Raw genomic sequence first — 20541 nt, 5'->3', positions numbered from 1 at the left:
ACATGTGAGTATATACGAGAGGAATATTATGTTCGTTATAAATTTTAGATTTGCTTTGGTTGTTCATGTTGGTAGGTTGGTTGGTGTTATAATATTTTAAATAATGAAAACAACGATTAGAAGATGTTTGTTTGTGTATATATTATATGTTGGAAAATGAGAAAAAAAAACACAGATATATTTTTATAATAAAAAAAAGAAAAATGTTGCTTAGTTGATTTCATCATTATGTTATTATTGTTGTCGTTGTTGTTCAATGAGATCGAAGATCTCTTGATAAACAACATGCCATTAATATAACAACTAATTGAAAAAGAACTAATGCATATGATGCATATGTAACTGAACCTAATGTTTTTTCAATGAATGGTGAATTTTTACAACCATTTGTAAAATGTATTTGATCTTTTGGACAACTAGCAGTTGGATCATCTAATGAAACTTTTGACATTTGATCACAACAACTTGCAGGTAATTCGGTTGTACCAAAATCATCTGGTCCTTCAAAACCACAACAACGAAAAAATTTCTGTATCATTTGTAGGCCATATGATAATCTTGGATCTTTATCAAATCTTGATATTGCTTGTTTAATACCAGTTTCCAAATTTGCAACCAATTCATCTTTATATTTAAAACTAAAATAGAATAATACTATTTCACCGATAACCAAAAAGAATATTATATAACCATATGCATCCAATAATGAACTATTTTCTAGGCAAGCACCAAATGCACCAGTTGCTGCTACGAATGCAATCAATACACCAAATATTATCAATATTATTGATCCGGTTTTAAAATTTGTATTTATAACAGCATCCCATTCTTGATTTTTATTATCAAATATTGAATAACCAGTATAGGCAAGAAATATACCAATACACTAAAACATGTGATGATTTATAAAATAGAAACAAATTAGAAATCAAAAAACAAGCAAAACAAAAACAAAAAAATTCTTACAAATAAAATTAGATTGAATAATACTAAGGCCAATTTGACCAAAGCACCACTACACGAAGCCATTAATGATTCACGTACATAAACAGTAGTACCAACACTAGTACCACTTAAACTTCTTGATTGTCGAGAATTTCTTGATAATGATCCGGATGTAGACATTTTTTCGATTGGATGATGTGGACAATATTCGTGAAAGAGAAAGATAAAAGAAAAGAAAAGCAGAGAACAAAAAAATCAAGAATTAAAAACAAAGATTATTATAAAACTTTTAAAAATCAAATCATTTTAAAAACATTTTTATATTACAAAATTTTACCCTCTAATTGTAATTTAATTTGTAAAATTAAATTACAATTTTTATAAAAAAAAACCTTGTAACCATAAAATCAACCAAAAAAAATCAATCAAATCAAACTACTATGGATGGATGAACTTTTTGTAATGATACTGGATACATTTTTTACACTGATGATGATGGCCTAACAAAATACTAACAAAAGGCGGTTTCATTTTAGCCAGAAATAAAAACACAAAATACACACCGAGGACATAAATTTGGGGAAAAAAAAGGTGATTGAACTTTTTTGTTTGGCTATGCAAACACTTATCCAATTGGAAATTGGGAAAAATTTTTTTTTACCCGAATTTGGTTTCGAATGATCGAATGTCACCATGCATAAGCAAATAAAGCGAAAAAAAACCCGAAAAACATTCACTTTTCAGAAGAAACAAATTAATTACAGTGAAAATTGATTATTTTTTTTGTTGAAAAAAATCGTCATTAATGATTGATTAATTTTGTGTTTGTTTTCAGCGAAAAAACATAAAAATTACAATTTTCATATGAAAAACGACTACGACGACGACAAAAAAAAAGTGGATCAATAGTGTTTCATTGTTGTTGAATTCAACAAAATCGATTACATTAAAAAACACAAAAAAAAAATAAGTTTTTTTGCTGTTGTTGTTGAACACAAAAAAAAATCGATTAGATAAATGTGCTTGGGACAAACGAATCAATAAAATTACCATAAGTACACATGTATAGAAATGGATTTCGAGATAATCGCAAAAAAATGGATTGAAAAACAATAGAAAAAAAAATCTATTCGACAAACCTTTGATATTATAACCACACGAACCAAAATATTCTTCTTGGATTGATTTATGGATTAATAAACAAACAAACAACGATTATTGCGGATTTGAAGAAAAATGCTTTTCGAAAACAAACAAACAAACAACACCGAAGAGAGATAAACGCACTGAGATTTCGAAAAGTTGAATGATTTTTGAAAATGAAAATGAAATGAAAGTGAAATGACAAACACGTTGTTCAAACACAAAATATATACGACTACGACTATGATGATGATTTTGAAAAGATCGAATTTTAGATAATTCGAAAAAAAATGATGGAAAAAAAGAAAATGAAAAACACATACCGTGTTTTTTTCTTTCGAAAAGGTTTTGTTTTGCTTAGTCGATGGTAGACTGTCGATGTTCGATGTAGCAGTTCGAAATGATTCAAAGATGACTAATATATCACACTGAATATTCGACTTTTTGATCTTCGAAAACTGCAGTAAAAAAAAAAGATTTTTGTAAAAATGAAAATTATTTAAAAAAAAAAATCTTTTATCGGATAAACAAGATGGATGTTTTTCTTCACGCTTTTTTCGATGGTTGGCTCGCTCTTTTTTATTGATGATGTTTTCGATTTTCTACTTTTATATACGCCGTTTATAGCATTTTGCTAGTTTATCATTCATTCAATCAATCAATTTCAATGTTAATCATGTCCAACAGACAACACATCAAACACAACACATCAAAAACATAATGAAGGGAAAACACAAAAAACACAAACAAAAATACTACCGTTGTTTTGATGATGGCAAAATAAATATATCTGAAAAAAACTAGCATCATTTCGAAAACGATGAAAACGAAACAAACTACGGATTCACAACATATTTAGATACTACTCCAAAATTAATAATATTCATTCTGAATGAATGAATGATAATTTGTGGCAGTAGTGTGTTTGATTGATGAATTTTGTTTTGTTTTTTGGTTTTTTACAGGTCGAAATCTGCAAAACAAAACAAACTTGTTTGATTCGCGCGCTCAGAATGTTTTGTTTTCCCATTTTTGGAAAAACATTCGAATCGTTCGAATGTTTACAAACGTTCGAAGAGGGGGGTATGTGTGTGGAAGAAGAAAGAATCTTACCTTGTTTTTTTGCGAAAAAAATGAAGATTTTTTAAATTCAAACCAAACAAAACAGGAAAAAAAAGCGCGTAAATTCCAAAATTGCTCAACACTTTCTCTTGAAACTGGCGAAGACAAAATAAACGAAACGAAAAAAGGTGCAGGCTTTTTCGTTTGTTTGAAACTTTTTTCGGTTATTTTGGTTGCCTTGACGATCCCGGAAAAAAAAACATTATCTATGAAGAGCACTTCGGGTAGAAGATAATTGTTTTGGTTCGGAACAATTTGGATCGCGATCCGCAAAAACATTAATTTTTTTCGGTATCGATTTTCTTGACGGTTTTCATTATCACCGTTGCTGTTGATTTGTGGATTTTTTTTGCCCCATATTTTTCCCCCATCAAACTTCACTTTAATTAATTGAAAAAAAGCGGAGGAGTTTTTTCCCAGCGAAAGAGCAAAAGAGAAAATTTTGAGAGAACGAAAACAAACCTGCTACCTGAATTTTTTTTGTGTTTGATCAGGTTTTTTGTATTTGGCAAACTTAAACGAAGAAAATCTTGAAGAAAATAGTCTTGACCAGGTCAACTTTCGGTGGTTCTTTTGGTGGTTATTCTTTTCATTCGATTCGATTCGATTTGATTCGTCCATTACTACCAAACATTCGAATCAGTGATTATGTCAACGCAATCAAAATTCGGTAATCTAAATTCGGATAAACAAATTCTTTATCTTGTACAATGGTTTACTGAATTTAGTGAATTTCAACGAAATGATTTTCTTAATGATTATTTAATGAAAATTTATCAAAATTTTTTTGATAAAAATTTATTTGATCAAAATCATCAAGATAATTCGAATGGTGGTAATGCTGAAGAAAATGCTTCAACATTGGTGGAACAACAAGAAGAAGAAACGAATGGTAAAATGATTGACGATATCGACGATGGTCAATTGGCCGACGATTTGAATGAATCTTTGAGTAAGTTTTCCTTGTTTTTTGATGATGTTGAAAAAATTTAACCCTTTTCCCCCCATTCCACCATTTCTAAACGAAAAGAACTAACAAAAAATAAACCACCATCAATATTTGAATGTCGAATGAAATTATTTTCCGAATGGTACGAAAAACAATGGAATGATAATGATCGTATTGAATTATTATTACGTTTAAAAAATATTGATTCAGAATTTATTTGGAAATTTTATCGTAAATTATTATCGGAACAGAATCTATTGGATCGAATGAAATTTCAATTATTAATCGATAGTGATGGTCGTAAAAATTTAATCGAACGTTTAGATATGATGAATGTTGATATTTTCCAATCGAATAATAACGACCAAGCCAATCTTACAATCAATAATGGTAATGGTAATTTGGAAACAAAACAACAACCAGATTTATTGGCAAATTGTCATAGTAATCAATCGCAACAACAACAATCGAATGATGAAAAATGTTCCAACAACGATCCAAACCAACAACAACAACAAGAAGATAATTTAATTTCCAATGAACAACCAACAGTGATTGTCGATGTTGTTGATAAAACTCCCGATCTTTTAGCATAAACAATGACAATGACAATCACCAATGGGGGAAAAATGCTCAAATTTTATTATTTACTTTTCATTCCACCAAAAATACTCTTATAGCCAAGAATTTTTTTTTTGTAATTTGATTGATTAATCAACCGAATATTGATTATACAAGAGACCAAAAATAACGAAATAAAATGTTTAAAACATCTGTTGGTCCTCGCCGTTGTTCCAAGATGGTCCAAGATTTTGATGCCAGGAAAAACCAAGATAGTCATCGAATTTCGAAGATTTCAGGCTATGTTTGTTGTCGAAGGTACAATTCCGGCTACTGTAACACCAGGAACCGATTCGGATCGTTTTTGTTTTGATTTTGTTTTCGATTTCGATTTTGAAAATCGTCCATCATTTTCGGGTTGGCTAAATTTTTTTTTTTTCGGTAAATTTTTTCAAATTAAAAATCAACCACGAAGAAGATTTCGAAAAAAACTTACCAAAGTTTATAGATTGTAATAGCAACAAAAACAATAAATGCAAAACCTAATACAATCATTGCATACATCCAAAAATTTGCCTCTTCCGGATAATATTTGGCAAAATTTTTGGCAATCAATTCATTCGATACATCGAATGTTTGCTCAATTTGTTGTTGTTGTTGTTGTTGTTGTTGATCATTATCGGCAATAATCTGGCCATTCGGTAACGTATTTATCGTAATTTTATCGTTGGTCAATGATGATGATGATGATGATAATGGTGGTAGATTTTGATGTTGATGATAATCATCAATATTCGAATCGATCAACGACATTGTTGTTTGTCGAATTAGATTATTAATCGAAGACATTCTTCTGCTGATTCTCTTCTTTTTTCTGAATGAAAATTTTGTCAATTGTTTTGCACCGAGAGAACCTTTTTTTGGTGGCTTTTTATATATACCGAGACAAAAAAAAGGATTAACACTTTGAAGGATCCAAAAAACCAGCAAGCAAAAAAAAAATGATGCCACTCGAAAACACTTGAACGGGGAAAAAAACACAAACAAACCGAGAATAGAAAATCCACAACTTGACAACAACCGAATGAAACACACTGAGAGACAAGGCGAAAAAAAACTTTCATAATTCAATTCAAAAACGCTCGAAAATACATCTCCATCGAATAATGTTCTTTGGTGATACAGAATATACAGAATCTCACTGTGTGTATATAGAATTTCCGAAGATTCCAGACTGAGAATTCGTTTATATAGCATTCATCATTCAGATGGGAAAATCTTCTATTTTTTTTTGGGAAAAAATTGGTTTGACATTCATCATCATCGATTTATTTTCAATGAGAATAAAAATAAAATCAATTACAAATCAATGTGAGGGATCCAAATTTATTCGAATTTATTCATTCAATTTTGTAACTTCGAAAAACATTCTTCTGATTATTATGATGATTAATTGCTGAATTGTTTTGTTTTTTTTGTGGATGATAATTTCATTTTGATAATGTAAATATTTACATTGAAAAAAAAACAATTGAATTATATTAACCCAAGTGAGAGAAAATAATGGCGTAATAAAATTACGATTAGATTTTTCATAGGCAATCAATAGGCAATCGATTCAATATTAGCAACTTTTCTTGTTTCTTTTGTATAAGTTCGTTGACATAATACTTCGGTTGAATTTAATGGTATCATTGGTTCATTCCAATCATTAACAGCAACAACAACACCTAATTCAGATGTGGCTGTTGTCAATAGGAATTGATGATTATCACCAGCAGCAATAACACGTGCAAGTATAATATCACCTGGACGAAAACAACGATTAACATGACGTAAACGTTGTTGTTGCGCGGAAATACCATCATGTATATCATCCAATCGAATAATACCTGTATATGGTTGTTTAAGGATATAATCTTCAATCGAACATATACTACATTTAGCAAATGATGATGTTATTCGTGTTATACGACAAGTAACGATTGAACCTGGTTCTAAAAATGGTATTTGACAATCATTACCCGGTCGTATAACTTTAACAATTCTTTTCGTTATAATTTGATTCGATAATGATGATGTATTCAATGAATCATTATTATTATCTTCATTCATTGATTTTGTTTCAGCATCATCGTTAACGGTTTTATTCTGTAAATCATCAAAATGTGATTCATTTTGTTCGGTTATTTGTAAATAACCAGCCATGGATGAATAAATAAAATCATTTTTTAAATAAGTACCATTCGATGCAATAATATTATTTTGATGTTTTAGTAGACAATCACCAGGCATTACTAACAATTGTTTCGGTTCATTTAAACAATTGTTCATCATCATTTGATTATCATCTGCCATCATGGTAAATTAGATGAATCAAAAACAAAAACAAAACAAAAAACTCAAAAAAGATCGAAAAACGAAAAACTTTCGAACACACGTTGCTGCTGCTGCTGTGTGTAAACTATTTCAACCCAAATTGGTTCAAAAAACATTCTATTTTCACTTGATTCGAATCTTTTAATTTCAAATTTTTCTAAATATCACAAAAATACCAATCAAAAATAGAGAAAATTAAGTTAATAGAATTAGAAAAAAATGTTAAATGGAAGAAAATAGAATGTTGTTTTTTGAGTTAAATATCACAATTTTTGGAAATGAAAAAAAAGTCAAGCTCCTTCATTTGGTTGAAAATACTCAATGTTTTTCTCTTTGGTTAATTAATCGTTGATTATGTAAATGTTTTAATTTTCGACCAACATTTATTGTCATTAATTGATTTGGTTGTTTACTAAACATTTCAACCATATATGTTCGTTGTCCATTGTCATCATAATGATATCGATAACATCGAATACTAATTATTGATTCCCATAAACCTTCACGTGTCCATTCACGAAATTGTTTTATCTCTTCAATTGACCATTGTTCATCAATGGATAATTCATTAAGTGAACAACAAATAGCTTGAAATGGTAATCGAGTAAGAAAATTTCCATTCAAATAGAATAATGATTGTGGGGAATGTTGAGCAGTGATACCAAAATCACCATAAAATACTGAAAATAAATTATTATCATCCAAACAACCGGTGATATAACCACGATAAAATTTCGAATCATCATCATCACCATTATCATCAACTTTTATGGCAACCAAATCGTTGATTTTCAATGTGGTCGACGAATCACAACGACATGCATATTGATTTTCAATATTTGAATAAAATTTTTTCATTTCATCCATCAATTCATCAAGACGAACACTACGTCGATTTTCATTGATTTGTACATAAAATCGACCAGGATGTTCAATATGTGAAACATAAACCTGAATTGGTGGTAATATTGATGGTGAAATTGAACGATCCGGATGATGATCATGATCATCATCGATTACATCGAATGATTCGGTCATATAGGAAATTTGTTCTCGTGTTAATGATGTTCGATTACAAACTATCGATGATGATGATTCTGCTACAATCGATTGTTGTCGAATATATTGTGGATGATTATCACCAACAATAATTAAATCATTTGTTGAATCAAACATTTCGAATGAATCAAGATCATTATCATCAAACTTCGTGGTTAATTGTTGCTGTTTTAATCGATTATTATCATTAAAAAATCGTCGTTCCTGATCCAGTAATTCATTAATAAGATTAAAGGCCATTTTAATCTGTTCATTATTGCCATAAATATCAACCGTTGTAAATTGACTACCACCATTATTATCACCGGAAGATTGTTGATGATCAATATGAATATTTGCACCAGAACGTTCGATCAAAGATTTCATTGTAATACCATTGATACCGATTATTAATGGTAATTTTGTTGATAGTATTTCAAAACGTTTACATTCAATCAAAGGTGAGTTTTGCTGTTCATCGTTGTGGTTGACTAGTAGCTGATCAATAAGACGTGATGCTTGCATTACATTTTTATGAAAACCTTTTATCAAAATATTTCGATATTGTCCATTGATGGTGGTTGAATTATTGTGATTCTCTTCGATTATTGTTTCGGTTTTTAGTTGAATTTGTTTGAAACAATCATTTTGTTCGAATATTCTGTTTGAAATTTGTTTATAAAGTATTATGATTTCAATTGATGAATCATCTGACATTGTATCCGATCCACCATCATTATCGTTGAATTGGGAATGTTTGGTTGTTGAAAAATTATCAGCATTTTTGATGAAATTTGATGGACAAAATCGATCATCATCGTCATCATTCTTACCATCTTTACCATGATCATCTTCATCATTATCATCATCATCATCAAAACGATTCGAATAGAATAAATAAATAGAACCATAAGCAAATATTAATGATGCACCAATTCCACCAAACCAATAAAAATTTTTCGATATTGGACACATTCTGGATCGTATTGATTGAATGACGTATTTAAATAAAATACTTTTGATCGATGATGATAATGATGATGATGATGATCTTTTTGTTGATGATAACATTGAGATCCCTTTTTTGTTTGTTTGTCTGGTGTTATTTAAAAAAATTACAAGGAAAAACTCAACCACAAAACAAAAATCAAAGGAAAACGCAATGCTGCACACACACAAACACAAAATTGTCACGTGATAATCGAATAAGTATATCGATAGTATCGAAAATAGTATCGATTGTTTTTTAAAAAATTTGAAATATGCTTTATTTTTAATGATTTTTGTTTTTTTTAATTGAAAAAAGATTGATTTGATTCGATTATAATCGTTCGATACCACGAGCTTGATCATCAGCTGCTTGTCTTTCGGCTTGTTTACGTGCACGCCATCGTATGGCAGCCTAAAAATGGTAAAAATGTTAATGGAAAAAAACATTGGTAAAATTGAAAATTTCAAACCTCAGTCATTTGTAATTTAGCATTTGGATCAATATGTTCCGGGCAATAAATAATACAATAAGCATGAATAAAACCAGGAATCCATAACAGAAAAGTTAAACAACAATTTAAAAGAAAATCAATACCACAACCGGTCATCATCATAACAGCTAATGGTGGACAAAATAATGCAATGATTGATGCAAAACACCATAATTCATCACGGCGAATTACTTTGAAACACATTATTGATCGAATGAAACTTGAAAACTTGAAAATTTGAAAATTTGAAAAACTGAAGTTCAACTTCTTCTTGAAACGAATAGCGAATGATAGTGAATGAAAATCAAAAATGGCAGATCGGTCAATGATTGAATGACAGGGCAGATATTTAAATTTTTTTTGAATTTTTTGAATTTTTTTTCAAAAATTTACTCGTCATGATGATGATAATTGTGAAAAACTGGAAAAACATTTCGGGAAAACTTTTCTGGAAATCCATACGATTCTATGGTCGAGAAATTTCCGGCAATACTGGTGGTGGCGGTGGTGGGGATGGTGGGGATTCTGGAGATGTTGGCGATGGTTGCTGAATAGCTGCAGCTTGTCGAATAGCAGCTTCTTCACGTTCACGGGCACGATTAAGATATTCGGCTTTTTCACGTTCGCGACATGCTTGCTAATTTTGAAAAAATTTGAAAAATGAAAAGATTCTGAAAGCTAAAACAACTAACCTCGGTCATTTGAAATTTTTTCTTTGGATTTATACGATCCGGACAGAATACTATGCATAATGCATGTAAAAATCCAGGAATATAACAGAAAAATGTCAGTATACAACATAGTAGGAAATCCATTCCACAACCATGTAATAATAATACGGCTAATGGTGGACAAAAAAATGCAACCGATGCAGCACAACACCACATTTCTTCTCTGCGTTCAGTTTCCCAGCACATTTTTTTTTTTGAAGAATTTCGTTTCGTTTCCGTTGAATTGAATTTCGCTGAATTGAATGTCTGCTTTGGATGAAAGGCACTTGTTTGATGTCTTTCTGACACGAAGATTCGTGATGAACGACTGAATGATTCGATGAAAACTGACATTTTCAGCCATTTTTTCTGTCTGATTGATAATGACAAATGAAAAAAATTTTGAATTTTGAATTTTTGAATTTTCAAACCAAAATCTGGTTCGCGATTCAAGGTTTCAATATTTTCACAAATTTAATTAACAAACAAATTTAATTAGAACAGGATTTTCATCATTGAAATAAATTTCTTCACCATATAAATTGTGAATTGAATGAATGTTCTGTCGATGTTTTGTTTTTCGGTTTTTTTTATAGAGTGAATGAATATGCAAATTATAAATATAAATATAATATTAATAACATTTATATTAATTTGTATAACAATAATAATAAATGGTAATTTTATAATTGATAAACGACAACATATTATACGTAATCGTCGTCAATCGATTCGAATCGATATTGTTGATATTGATGATGATGATGATGATGAAAACGATAGTGAGGGGGGTAATATCGATGTTGATGACGATGATGATAACAATAACGATATCGAATATGAAGGAAAATCCAAATTAAATCATTCGAATCATTTTGGTAATATTTATATAAATCTTTTTCTTTTCTATGATCAACAATTATTTAGACGATTTGGTCATAATAAACAACGTTTATTTAATTTTATTTATTCGATTACAAATTCCGTATCGTTATCATATAATAATCTGCCGATGAAACATTTGGCAAGGTTTTATTTTACCATATTAGATATACAATTAATATCACAAACCATTCGTATTGATTCGGATGCTGATGGTGAACAATATCGTCAATCATTTCGACAATATTATCTTCGTAATCAAACATTTCAACAACAAATATATTCTGCTGCAATTCTATTAACCGGTTATAATTTTCGTTTTCGTCGTAATAAAACCGATACACAAGGTTTGGCAACTGTTGGTCATGTTGCTTGTAAACGTCCACATGAATCATTCATACTGGTTGAAGCTCGTAGTTATCGTACAGCATTTATAATGGCACATGAAATCGGACATGTCCTAAATATGTATCATGATGAAGAATTACAAGAAACAAGTTGTAATATGAATTTTATAATGTCAGCAACAACCGGTCCGGGTAAAACACAATTTTCCATCTGTAGTTATTATCAACTAAAAGAATATTTCAATGTTATGGATCCTACAACTGAACATTGTTTTCGTTTAAAAACGGATAAATTTTTAGCAAGATTTCCTTGTGATTTGGATTCTACTTCGGATGATGATTGTAAAATAGACTCACAAACATTAACCGTTAATGTGGATGAACAATGTCGTATGTCATTGGGTGAAACATTTCGTGCAAACATTTTAAATACAAAATTAATATCGATTTGTACGAAAATTCAATGTACAAATAATTTAGTTAATATTTATATTGATCCGGCTATTGAAAATACAACCTGTGCACCGAATAAATATTGTCGAGCTGGTAATTGTCTTTGATTCGAATCGACAGTCGAATCAAATCGAATCGAATGATTTTTTGTAAAAAAAACTGAAAATAAAATTTTTTTTTTAATTCAAAAAAAAGAGGGTTCATTTTTGTAATTACAATTACTCTCTTTCTGTGTGTGTGTGTGTTTGTAAAAATCATTCAAACTTTTTTTAAATTTTTCTACATAAATTGTTAAAGAATTATAAAATTTTTTTGTCAGATTTTAGCATTTTTTTCGGATCCAGGAGAAATCCAACAATTCATCAACACCAGGCGATATTTATTTTCCAAATCTGGTGACACTGTTCGAATCTTCTATTTTTGTCGAATTGAATTCGACAAAAATAGAAGGGCCGAATTTCATATAATCAGAATAAAGTTTCCTTGGAATCATTCAGATTCTAATTCGGTCAATCGTATAAACTCAATAGTATCTTTATACAATTGTTTTTCTTCCGACCAGTGAATTTGAAAGATTTTAATTCCTCTTTTAAAACACGTCGGCTAACAGTGAATTCAGAGATAGAGCTGTTTGATTTGATTTTTTAAAAAGAAAATTTGGAAATTAGAAATGTTTTAATGAATGCAAATTTAAAAAAAACGAAAAACTTACGAATTCTGATTTCTTCAATTTCCTTTAATTCTATGAACTTGCCATAGTAATATGCAAAACGTTCTTCAAGTCTTGTTTTTGATATGATTAAAAAATTGAATAATTTTTTCCCTTAATCTTTTTGTAATTCGAAAGCAAAGTTATGAAAAACATGAAATGATTGCTCGAGAATAAAACTCGAAACACGTTTGCTTGTTTGTCGTTATGGGAAATGGAAATTCGAAAATCGAACGAAAAAAATAATAATTTTGATCAAACGTTGTTTATGAAGAATCCCAACAACAACAAAAAAATAAGTGTTCCTGATGCAATAGCAGCTACGTCAGCTAAGCAACGCTGCTTTTAGCACACAACCACCACAACCACCAACCATATATAAATGCGCGTCAAGCTTATCGAAAGAATTTGACGACTCATCCATTTATTTCATCATCGATTTGGTTTGGGTGGTTTTTTCTGGAAACGAGAAACTTGATTTCTTTTTTTCTTTTTCTTCATTTGGATTTTTTTTTTGTTGGGATTTTCGAAATTCTTGATCATTTAATTTGGCATCCAGCCTCGAAAACAATATGGATCGTAAACATTCATTATCAAGTTCTTCGTCGATTAGTTTTCGTTGTAAGTATTTCTTTTTTTCGATTTTTTTAACGATGATTATAATTTGTAATTTTTTAAACAAATTTTTCATTTACAGCTAATTATAATCGAAAAAAAACTAAAAAAGATGATGAAGATGATGAAAAACGTGGCCATTATAATGATGATAATAATCGAAATTATGGTGGTAATAGACGAAATTATGATAATCGTTATGTACCATCATTTACTGAATCTGAACGTTTAAATGAACATGATGATTATCATCATCATCATCGTCAACAACAACATAATCGTTATTCATCTGGTAGATCATCAAACAGAGATTATAATAGAGGTGGTGATGATAATTATCATCATCATCATCATCAACATCATCATCATTCGGATAATCGGCCACGAAGAGATTTTAATGATGATCATGGTCATCGTCATCATTCGGATTCTATGGATCGATCGCGACGTGATTTCAAAGATGATGACCACCAACATCGTCATCGTCATCATCATCAGGATTCAACAAATCGACCGAAAAGAAATGATGATAATGATGAACTGCGTCAACAAAATCGTTCAACAATAATACGTAATGTTTCGGATCGACAACAACAACAATCATCAACCGAAATGACATCATTAAATTCTTCATTTAGTACATTATTGGGACAAAATTCTCGCGAAGGAGGAGGTAATTTGATTCGAATGATTCGAATTCGAATTCGAATGTTTAATTTTTTTTCATTCTTTCCTATTTCCACTCAACCCTCACACACATAGGTAAAAAACCATATCATCATTCATCATTACCGGATTTTCCCGTATCAAAAAATTATGAAATTGCTGTTGCCAAACAACCACCAGTTGAACAACAAGGTGAATCAAAAAAATTGACCGGTAATTATTTTAAATTATCCACTCGAAAGATACTTGTATATCATTATGATGTACAATTTAGTCAATATTCAAAAGATTCGAAAGAAAAAAAATCTTCGATTGAAATCACGAAAAGTGAAAATGAAAAATTGGAAAATTTGGTCAAAGATAAAGTAGGAGCGAGTGGTTCGGGTGATCAAAATATTGATTCAACAACCGCAGAACCAAAAATTGATGATCGTGAAAAAATATTTTTAAAACGTAATTCATATCGTATTATTGAACAATTTGTTAAAGAAAATTCCAAACATTTCAATCTACCATATGTTTATGATGGTTGGGCAAATTTATATATTTGTCATCAATTGAAAATTGAAGATTTTATCAATGATATTGATTATGTTGCTGGTTGTGGTGGTGATAGGGATGGTGGTGGTGGTGGTTGTACTAGAAAAGTTTCACAAAAAATGACAAAAGTACAATTAAATCTGGTGGATAAAATTAATCTTGGTATGGTTGATGATTATTTTCAACGAAAATCAACAAAATTACCAACAAAAATTATCAATATTTATAATCTGGTATTTCATAACATACTACAAGATCATTTTGTTCATAATCATTCACGTTATTTTAATATGGATAATATTATTGATGATAAACAATATCCATATTTGGAATTTGTATTTGGTTTTGAATTATCCGTACGAATGTCACAGATTGGTTTATCATTGGTAATAAATCCACGTGTTGGTTGTTTATTAACAAGAAAAAAACGAAAATTAATCGATATAATCAAATTAATGCAAACAGAATTTCCAAAAAAAATTGATTTCAATTCGATTAATAGCTTATTGAAAAATATAACCATATATACTGAACATGGTGAACGTAAACGTTATTATAATTTTCATTCATTATTACCAAATGGACCGGAATCAATATTTTTTGAAGATGGTTGTGGTGAAAAATTATCCGTATTTGAATATTTTAGTCAACGTTATCATCTTCATTTGGATGTACAGAATCCATTAATATTGGCCAAATCAAAAAATGATCGTAATAATAATAAGAAAAATTATCTACCATTAGAACTATGTTATTTGGGAAAATTACAATTTATTAATCCAAACAAATCATCAAACGATATACAAACAGCAGCATTGAAAAAATCTGAATTTAAACCGGAAAATTTTTTCCATTGTATACAAAATTATATTGATAGATTGATTGAAATTGATTCAAATTTATTGAATGTATTTGGTTTACAAATTGATAATCAACCAGCACTGTTTAATGGTTATCAATTAGAACAACCAGAATTTATAAATTCAAATCCATTTCGTATTACCGAATCAGGTTCGAATGAAAATTGGGCATTAATATCATTTGATAAACATATCAATGATCGTACATTGGAACGATTTTCATATCAATTAGAAATGGAAGCAAATAAAATGAATATACAATTGGGTTATATGGAACAGAAAAAAATATTCGATATACATTCGATTGAAGAAATAAGTCCAGTATTTTCCGAACTATATCGTTTGAATATCCGGTTTTGTTTGGTTATAATACCTGATCGTAAGTGTTTTGTTTGTTTGTTTGGTTTTTTTCGCATTTTTTCATTTCATTTTTTTTCTTTTCTCTTTGATTTTTAGGAAATTCACATTTAGATCCACAAAAAATCTATGGTGCTTGTTCATCAGTTTGTACACAGGATTTTAGTATAACATTACAATGTTTAAATGCATCACGTGTACGTAATCCACCACGTGGTTATTTTACCAATTTATTATTCGAAATTAATGGTAAACGTGGTGGACAGAATCAAGTTATATCACCGAATTTTCTACGACAAAAATTACCAAATATAAATTTTGAAAAAACAATGATAATTGGTTTGGATGTTAATCATCCAGGTTTTCGTGAAGTAGTACCGATATCGATTGCAGCTGCTGCCGGTACATATGATCCGCAGCTAACACAATATATAAGTACAGCACGTATACAAAAACTTGATCGTACCGAAATGATACATCATTTGGATGAAATGATTAAAGAATTATTAGCACATTATTATCATCATAATGATAAACAATTTCCTGAACATTTAATTATATTTCGTGATGGTGTTTCCGAAGGTCAATTTGATACGGTAACTAAAGAAGAAATTCCATTAATACGTAAAGCAATTGAAGAGAAAATTACTCGAAAAACTGGTAAACAAGTATCATTAACATTGATTATTGTACAAAAACGTCATCATACAAGATTTGTAACAACCGAACCATATTCAATAAATCGTTCTGGTCGTATGACAAGAAATGTACCAAGCGGTACAATTGTTGATAATACAATTGTTGAACCAAATTTTGATATATTTTATGTTAATTCACATTTTTCAATTTTGGTAAGTGTGGATGATTTGAATGTTTGATTTTTGATTTTTGATTTGTTTTCTGTTTTGTTTTTCACAAACAAGGGTACATCACGTCCAACAAAATATTTTGTTTCGGTTAACGAATTGAATTTATCGAATGCCGAACTACAACGTTTATGTTTTTTTGTTTGTTTTAATTGTGTACGACATAAAACACCAATGTCAATACCGACACCAGTTATGTATGCTGATTTATGTGCATATAAATCAAAAATTCATATAATGTATCGATTATCTACTGAACGAACATATAATGATGATGATATTTTGGATATTGATTTTGAATTTGAAGACCCGTTGGATTCATCCAATCGTTCAGCTGAATCATTGGAAAAAGAACGTCGTCAAATTCAACGTTTTCAACAATGGGTTCGAATACCGGATAATTCAAAAGATTGTTTGTTTTTTGTTTGAGAAAAAACTTTATGAGAAAAAAGCTATTTTCACATTTTCATTTCTCTTTTGGTTAAAATAGAATTTCTAATTTCTATTATCGTTTATAAGCTCAAAAATAATAAAAAGTTTTGTTTTGTAATACAAAAATTTCAATGAAAAAGATTACGAATTTTTTCCCAAATTGATTGCCAAATTGATGATTGTTTTGGAGAAGTTGTCGTCTTCGAGGTTGTTTCAGGATCATCGGGACATCTCTCAATTGATTGAATGAATGAATTAAAATTCAACCAAACATTCGAATTGGATAAACAAGTTGTACCACCACCACGATGAAATTGTGATTCAACACGATTAATATCACCAATACATGATATGAATGGATCTTCTTCATCTTCGTCTGATTGTTGATCTTTTTGTTGATGATGTGGTTTCGAACGTGTAATTGCCCATTTACTATGATCATCATAATAACTGAAATTTCCTTCCAGCTTGGAATCGATAAATTTCAATTGAATTTCTTTGATATTTTCCACTTCAGCTTGTTTATGTTGACATTCTGAATGTAATGGATTCCCTGGATTATGACGCCATGTTTCAACACGTAATGATTTTTGTAATATTTTGGCAACAATATCTGAATAAAGATCAACATGATAGGATGGACTTTTATAAAAACTTTGAAACAATTGTCCATTTAATGATTTGAATGTTAATTCGGTAAAATTTTTCGATCCATTCGACCATTTATGATGTTCTAATTTGATTAGAGCTTTTCCCAAATCAGTTGGTTCGGTTATCGAATCAATATGCATATGATAAACATAAGGTCGGGATAGAAGAAAATTTTCTTCGACGATTTTTGTCAATTCCGCGGTGGATAATGAAATGCATAATGCAACTTGTCCATAACGTCCACCTGTTGCTGGATATGAATACTGAGCGCCGGAAAGGAAGATAAAGAAAGCAAAGATTGTACCTTGAAAGTTATTTTCGATTGGAAAGTGGTTACCTTTTCATCAATTTGCATAAATTTTGGTATCGTATGAATTAGCCAAAATCCTTGTTTTGAATCCGACAAGATCATACCTTTCGAATGTGCATAACTGGATGAAATATCCGTACCATTTGGTGGTTGATCATTATAAAACATTGCTGTTAATTTGGTTCGATTTTCGGATGAAAAAAATGGCTTAAATGTTTGACCAAATATTGATTCGGATTCAGTAATTTGTTTGGATGAAAAATGCCATCCATCATCATTTTTCGTTGATTGTTGGATTGTTTTCGATGTTTGATATGCATAATGATAACCACCAAATAAATCCGGTTCATTTAAATGTTTTAAATATGGAAATTTATAGATAATATACCAATCAACTGGTTGGCCAGAATCATCAATACATTGTGGTGACGATAACGTTGATGACACCTGAAGAATATTGAGCAAACCAATCACCACCACCACCGCTATAATCAAATTAATGTTGATCATTTTCGTCGTTTTAATCGGATTTTTTCGTCGAACATCAACAACAAAATGACAATGCTGAGACGTATTTTTTGGCTGTTTCTTTTTTATACAAAATTTTTGGGTTGATTGATGATGAATGTCAGCAACAACAAAACTCGATCATATCTTTTGGTTGATGATAATGATCGTTTGGCTGGTTGGTTGATTGGATCGAGTTGGACAACAACGATGACAACGATAAGGTCACATAGTTACATAGATCATAATCATTAAATAAACAGATCTTATCAGCAAATTGATCAATCGATAGATTTTTTTGTTGGTTTGTTTGATTGGCGCCACTAAGAAATTTAAACCCGAAACAAAAAAGATTAACTAATTGAAATTTGTAAATTAAAAAAAAAAATACAAAATTAAAATAATTTAATTAGATTATGGTCGAAAGGGAAAGGAAAGGAAAAAAACTTTATAAAAATCCATTTCCAAATGAAACAGAAAGAAATATTTCCGGAAATTTTCAATTTTTTTTTTTTTTCGTTTCGTTCGTTCGTTTTTACCACTTTGAAGATTGAAAAAAAAATGATTTTATCCATAGTATGGATTATACCATCGATTACATTCATAATAATGATAATGACTATTATTATTGTTTGTGCTGGTTGTCAATCGCCTGGTGGTACTGGTGATGAATATTCTGAAACAATTTATATCGATCGTAAACATCTACAATTTCCACATAAATTGAAAATGATCAATAAAATTAGTGGTGGTGGTAAAAATGATGATAATTCATCATCAACAAATAAACGACAAACATTATCTAAACAACAATCATCATTAAAATGGAAACATTCATTAAAAATTCGTCCATCGGGTAGTTTATTACCACCATTTATAAATCCAAATAATCATTCGCCTTCGAATTCTTCTTCAAGAAAATTACAACAACAACAACAACAACAACAACAAGAAAATAATAATAATTTATCATTACAACAACAACAACAACAACAACAACAACGTCCAACATCATCATATATGATTTATTCAAAACAACAACCACAAGAATCATCATCGATACAAGAACAAGCATCAAGTACAATTGTAAAATCATCCGGTTCAGGTTATTATAATATTTTAATGAAACAAATTAAAGTTAAATCAGTTTCACAATATGGTGTACATTGAATGGTCAAATGATCATTAATATTACATAACAAAATCAAATTAAATTTTAAAAAATTTTTTTGGAAAAAACAAAAAATCTAAATAATTAAATATCCGGAAATTTTTTTCGAAGCTTTTTGTTTTGCGATTTGATATATATCCGTAACATTGTTTATGAACGCGCTGCTTCGAACGTTGAGATTCAGCTGTTTTGGGTTTTTTCGTTTTGTTTTTCACATGAGTTTTTGACTTTGAAGATTTTGAAAAAATTTTTTGATATTTTTCCCGAGAAAAAAAATGTTATTAACGAAAAAATTGTTCCAGATGGGTCGATCAACCATCAATCAATCAATAATGACGTTTGAAAAACGTCAACTACATTCAAATCGTGCATCGATTTGTCGTTTGAAACAAAATCCAAATGAATATCAAAGATTATATCCAGTATGGATAATATATCGAGATGGATCAGCCGTATTAGTACGTCATCATGTACCACGTGAATTAATAAAATTACCATTAAAATTAGAAGATTGTGAAAGCGAACAAGAAAAAATGGAATGGCGATCAAGACGTAAACAAAAAGAAGTGATTCGTATAAAAAAAGATGATACCGATATTCAATTTGATCGTTCACAATATATTCGTATGGCTACCACCAACAAACCACAAACGAAATAATCTAGATAATGTCGAATCTACAATGTCAAATATTTGTTTTTGTAAAAAAATCTTAGAATCTCAGAATCCAAAAAATTCTTAATTAAAGCGAAAATGTCCTGTATTTTGTGAATAGGATTCTTTTGTTTTGTTTGTATATTTTTTCTTCATTCAATAAAAAAATTTCGAACGATTTTTTGATTTCAAAA

The 20541-nt window shown here is 29.7% G+C and overlaps 10 protein-coding genes across 14 annotated transcripts; 4 read left to right on the top strand and 6 right to left on the bottom strand.

The window, feature by feature from the left end:
* Positions 1 to 11: 11 nt before the first annotated feature.
* LOC113799100 (23 kDa integral membrane protein-like) lies at positions 12 to 2806 on the bottom strand. Of its 4 annotated transcripts, none has more exons than XM_075821528.1 (3): positions 2412 to 2806; positions 967 to 1099; positions 12 to 886 (listed from the first exon to the last, which is right to left on the bottom strand). In XM_075821528.1, the coding sequence occupies exons 2-3, from the start codon at positions 1027 to 1029 to the stop codon at positions 254 to 256; spliced, it is 696 nt and encodes a 231-aa protein (XP_075677643.1). In that variant the 5' UTR covers positions 1030 to 1099; positions 2412 to 2806; the 3' UTR covers positions 12 to 253. The 4 variants fall into 4 exon arrangements, with proteins under 4 accessions (XP_075677643.1, XP_075677642.1, XP_075677641.1 ...); XM_075821527.1 differs by lacking the exon at positions 2412 to 2806 and adding an exon at positions 2085 to 2329; XM_075821526.1 differs by lacking the exon at positions 2412 to 2806 and adding an exon at positions 1607 to 1755.
* Positions 2807 to 3031: 225 nt separating this feature from the next.
* LOC113799102 (uncharacterized) lies at positions 3032 to 4934 on the top strand. 2 transcript variants are annotated; one of them, XM_027349688.2, is made up of 3 exons: positions 3036 to 3880; positions 4031 to 4162; positions 4241 to 4934. In XM_027349688.2, the coding sequence occupies exons 1-3, from the start codon at positions 3859 to 3861 to the stop codon at positions 4753 to 4755; spliced, it is 669 nt and encodes a 222-aa protein (XP_027205489.2). In that variant the 5' UTR covers positions 3036 to 3858; the 3' UTR covers positions 4756 to 4934. The 2 variants fall into 2 exon arrangements, with proteins under 2 accessions (XP_027205488.2, XP_027205489.2); XM_027349687.2 differs by having other exon boundaries at positions 3032 to 4162.
* A 1158-nt stretch (positions 4935 to 6092) lies between these two features.
* Positions 6093 to 7196, bottom strand: Csl4 (exosome component 1 Csl4). Its single transcript, XM_027349689.2, has one exon. It carries the CDS (start codon positions 7079 to 7081, stop codon positions 6323 to 6325), a length of 759 nt encoding a protein of 252 aa, XP_027205490.2. The 5' UTR covers positions 7082 to 7196; the 3' UTR covers positions 6093 to 6322.
* A 103-nt stretch (positions 7197 to 7299) lies between these two features.
* On the bottom strand, positions 7300 to 9314 carry LOC113799099 (tudor and KH domain-containing protein-like). The gene has a single exon (XM_027349682.2). The coding sequence runs from the start codon at positions 9206 to 9208 to the stop codon at positions 7418 to 7420; it is 1791 nt and encodes a 596-aa protein (XP_027205483.2). The 5' UTR covers positions 9209 to 9314; the 3' UTR covers positions 7300 to 7417.
* A 62-nt stretch (positions 9315 to 9376) lies between these two features.
* LOC113799089 (uncharacterized) lies at positions 9377 to 9833 on the bottom strand. The gene is made up of 2 exons (XM_027349672.2): positions 9598 to 9833; positions 9377 to 9539 (listed from the first exon to the last, which is right to left on the bottom strand). Exons 1-2 carry the CDS (start codon positions 9820 to 9822, stop codon positions 9459 to 9461), a joined length of 306 nt encoding a protein of 101 aa, XP_027205473.1. The 5' UTR covers positions 9823 to 9833; the 3' UTR covers positions 9377 to 9458.
* A 150-nt stretch (positions 9834 to 9983) lies between these two features.
* LOC113799088 (uncharacterized) lies at positions 9984 to 10878 on the bottom strand. The gene is made up of 2 exons (XM_027349671.2): positions 10311 to 10878; positions 9984 to 10255 (listed from the first exon to the last, which is right to left on the bottom strand). The coding sequence occupies exons 1-2, from the start codon at positions 10680 to 10682 to the stop codon at positions 10085 to 10087; spliced, it is 543 nt and encodes a 180-aa protein (XP_027205472.2). The 5' UTR covers positions 10683 to 10878; the 3' UTR covers positions 9984 to 10084.
* Positions 10879 to 10894: 16 nt separating this feature from the next.
* On the top strand, positions 10895 to 12192 carry LOC113799108 (A disintegrin and metalloproteinase with thrombospondin motifs adt-2-like). Its single transcript, XM_027349693.2, has one exon. The coding sequence runs from the start codon at positions 10930 to 10932 to the stop codon at positions 12115 to 12117; it is 1188 nt and encodes a 395-aa protein (XP_027205494.2). The 5' UTR covers positions 10895 to 10929; the 3' UTR covers positions 12118 to 12192.
* Positions 12193 to 13062: 870 nt separating this feature from the next.
* On the top strand, positions 13063 to 17181 carry LOC113799110 (uncharacterized). The gene is made up of 5 exons (XM_027349695.2): positions 13063 to 13340; positions 13417 to 14007; positions 14097 to 15779; positions 15857 to 16608; positions 16681 to 17181. Exons 1-5 carry the CDS (start codon positions 13292 to 13294, stop codon positions 17050 to 17052), a joined length of 3447 nt encoding a protein of 1148 aa, XP_027205496.2. The 5' UTR covers positions 13063 to 13291; the 3' UTR covers positions 17053 to 17181.
* LOC113799111 (deoxyribonuclease-2-alpha-like) lies at positions 17087 to 18526 on the bottom strand. Its single transcript, XM_027349697.2, has 2 exons — positions 18044 to 18526; positions 17087 to 17969 (listed from the first exon to the last, which is right to left on the bottom strand). Exons 1-2 carry the CDS (start codon positions 18524 to 18526, stop codon positions 17184 to 17186), a joined length of 1269 nt encoding a protein of 422 aa, XP_027205498.2. The 3' UTR covers positions 17087 to 17183.
* A 506-nt stretch (positions 18527 to 19032) lies between these two features.
* Positions 19033 to 20456, top strand: LOC113799112 (uncharacterized). The gene is made up of 2 exons (XM_027349698.2): positions 19033 to 19683; positions 19966 to 20456. Exons 1-2 carry the CDS (start codon positions 19085 to 19087, stop codon positions 20351 to 20353), a joined length of 987 nt encoding a protein of 328 aa, XP_027205499.1. The 5' UTR covers positions 19033 to 19084; the 3' UTR covers positions 20354 to 20456.
* Positions 20457 to 20541: the final 85 nt, after the last annotated feature.

This window comes from Dermatophagoides pteronyssinus, unplaced genomic scaffold (genome assembly GCF_027571235.1).
Source record: "Dermatophagoides pteronyssinus isolate colony J.1.1.1.1 unplaced genomic scaffold, Derpt_VIB-CSIC_2022.12 sq0011, whole genome shotgun sequence".
Classification (NCBI taxonomy): Eukaryota; Metazoa; Arthropoda; class Arachnida; order Sarcoptiformes; family Pyroglyphidae; genus Dermatophagoides; species Dermatophagoides pteronyssinus.
This window is presented reverse-complemented; position numbering and strand designations above follow the sequence as displayed.

Excerpts from the sequence above, each read along its gene's own strand:
- LOC113799100 (XM_075821526.1), bottom strand. The coding sequence starts at position 1,644 with ATGCATGGTGACATTCGATCATTCGAAACCAAATTCGG. Across the intron at positions 1,100-1,606 it reads TCATTCGAAACCAAATTCGG|AAATTCTCGACAATCAAGAA; the intron begins GTAAAAAAAAAT and ends ATCATTATCAAG. Across the intron at positions 887-966 it reads TATTCAATCTAATTTTATTT|TGTATTGGTATATTTCTTGC; the intron begins GTAAGAATTTTT and ends CACATGTTTTAG.
- LOC113799102 (XM_027349687.2), top strand. The coding sequence starts at position 3,859 with ATGTCAACGCAATCAAAATTCGGTAATCTAAATTCGGATAAACAAATT. Across the intron at positions 4,163-4,240 it reads CGATTTGAATGAATCTTTGA|AACTAACAAAAAATAAACCA; the intron begins GTAAGTTTTCCT and ends CTAAACGAAAAG.
- Csl4 (XM_027349689.2), bottom strand. The coding sequence starts at position 7,081 with ATGATGGCAGATGATAATCAAATGATGATGAACAATTGTTTAAATGAA.
- LOC113799099 (XM_027349682.2), bottom strand. The coding sequence starts at position 9,208 with ATGTTATCATCAACAAAAAGATCATCATCATCATCATTATCATCATCG.
- LOC113799089 (XM_027349672.2), bottom strand. The coding sequence starts at position 9,822 with ATGTGTTTCAAAGTAATTCGCCGTGATGAATTATGGTGTTTTGCATCA. Across the intron at positions 9,540-9,597 it reads CTAAATTACAAATGACTGAG|GCTGCCATACGATGGCGTGC; the intron begins GTTTGAAATTTT and ends TACCATTTTTAG.
- LOC113799088 (XM_027349671.2), bottom strand. The coding sequence starts at position 10,682 with ATGTCAGTTTTCATCGAATCATTCAGTCGTTCATCACGAATCTTCGTG. Across the intron at positions 10,256-10,310 it reads AAAAATTTCAAATGACCGAG|CAAGCATGTCGCGAACGTGA; the intron begins GTTAGTTGTTTT and ends TTTCAAAATTAG.
- LOC113799108 (XM_027349693.2), top strand. The coding sequence starts at position 10,930 with ATGAATATGCAAATTATAAATATAAATATAATATTAATAACATTTATA.
- LOC113799110 (XM_027349695.2), top strand. The coding sequence starts at position 13,292 with ATGGATCGTAAACATTCATTATCAAGTTCTTCGTCGATTAGTTTTCGT. Across the intron at positions 14,008-14,096 it reads AAATTCTCGCGAAGGAGGAG|GTAAAAAACCATATCATCAT; the intron begins GTAATTTGATTC and ends TCACACACATAG. Across the intron at positions 15,780-15,856 it reads TTTGGTTATAATACCTGATC|GAAATTCACATTTAGATCCA; the intron begins GTAAGTGTTTTG and ends TTTGATTTTTAG.
- LOC113799111 (XM_027349697.2), bottom strand. The coding sequence starts at position 18,526 with ATGATCAACATTAATTTGATTATAGCGGTGGTGGTGGTGATTGGTTTG. Across the intron at positions 17,970-18,043 it reads TTATGCAAATTGATGAAAAG|TATTCATATCCAGCAACAGG; the intron begins GTAACCACTTTC and ends TCCGGCGCTCAG.
- LOC113799112 (XM_027349698.2), top strand. The coding sequence starts at position 19,085 with ATGATTTTATCCATAGTATGGATTATACCATCGATTACATTCATAATA. Across the intron at positions 19,684-19,965 it reads AAATCAGTTTCACAATATGG|AAAAATGTTATTAACGAAAA; the intron begins TGTACATTGAAT and ends TTTCCCGAGAAA.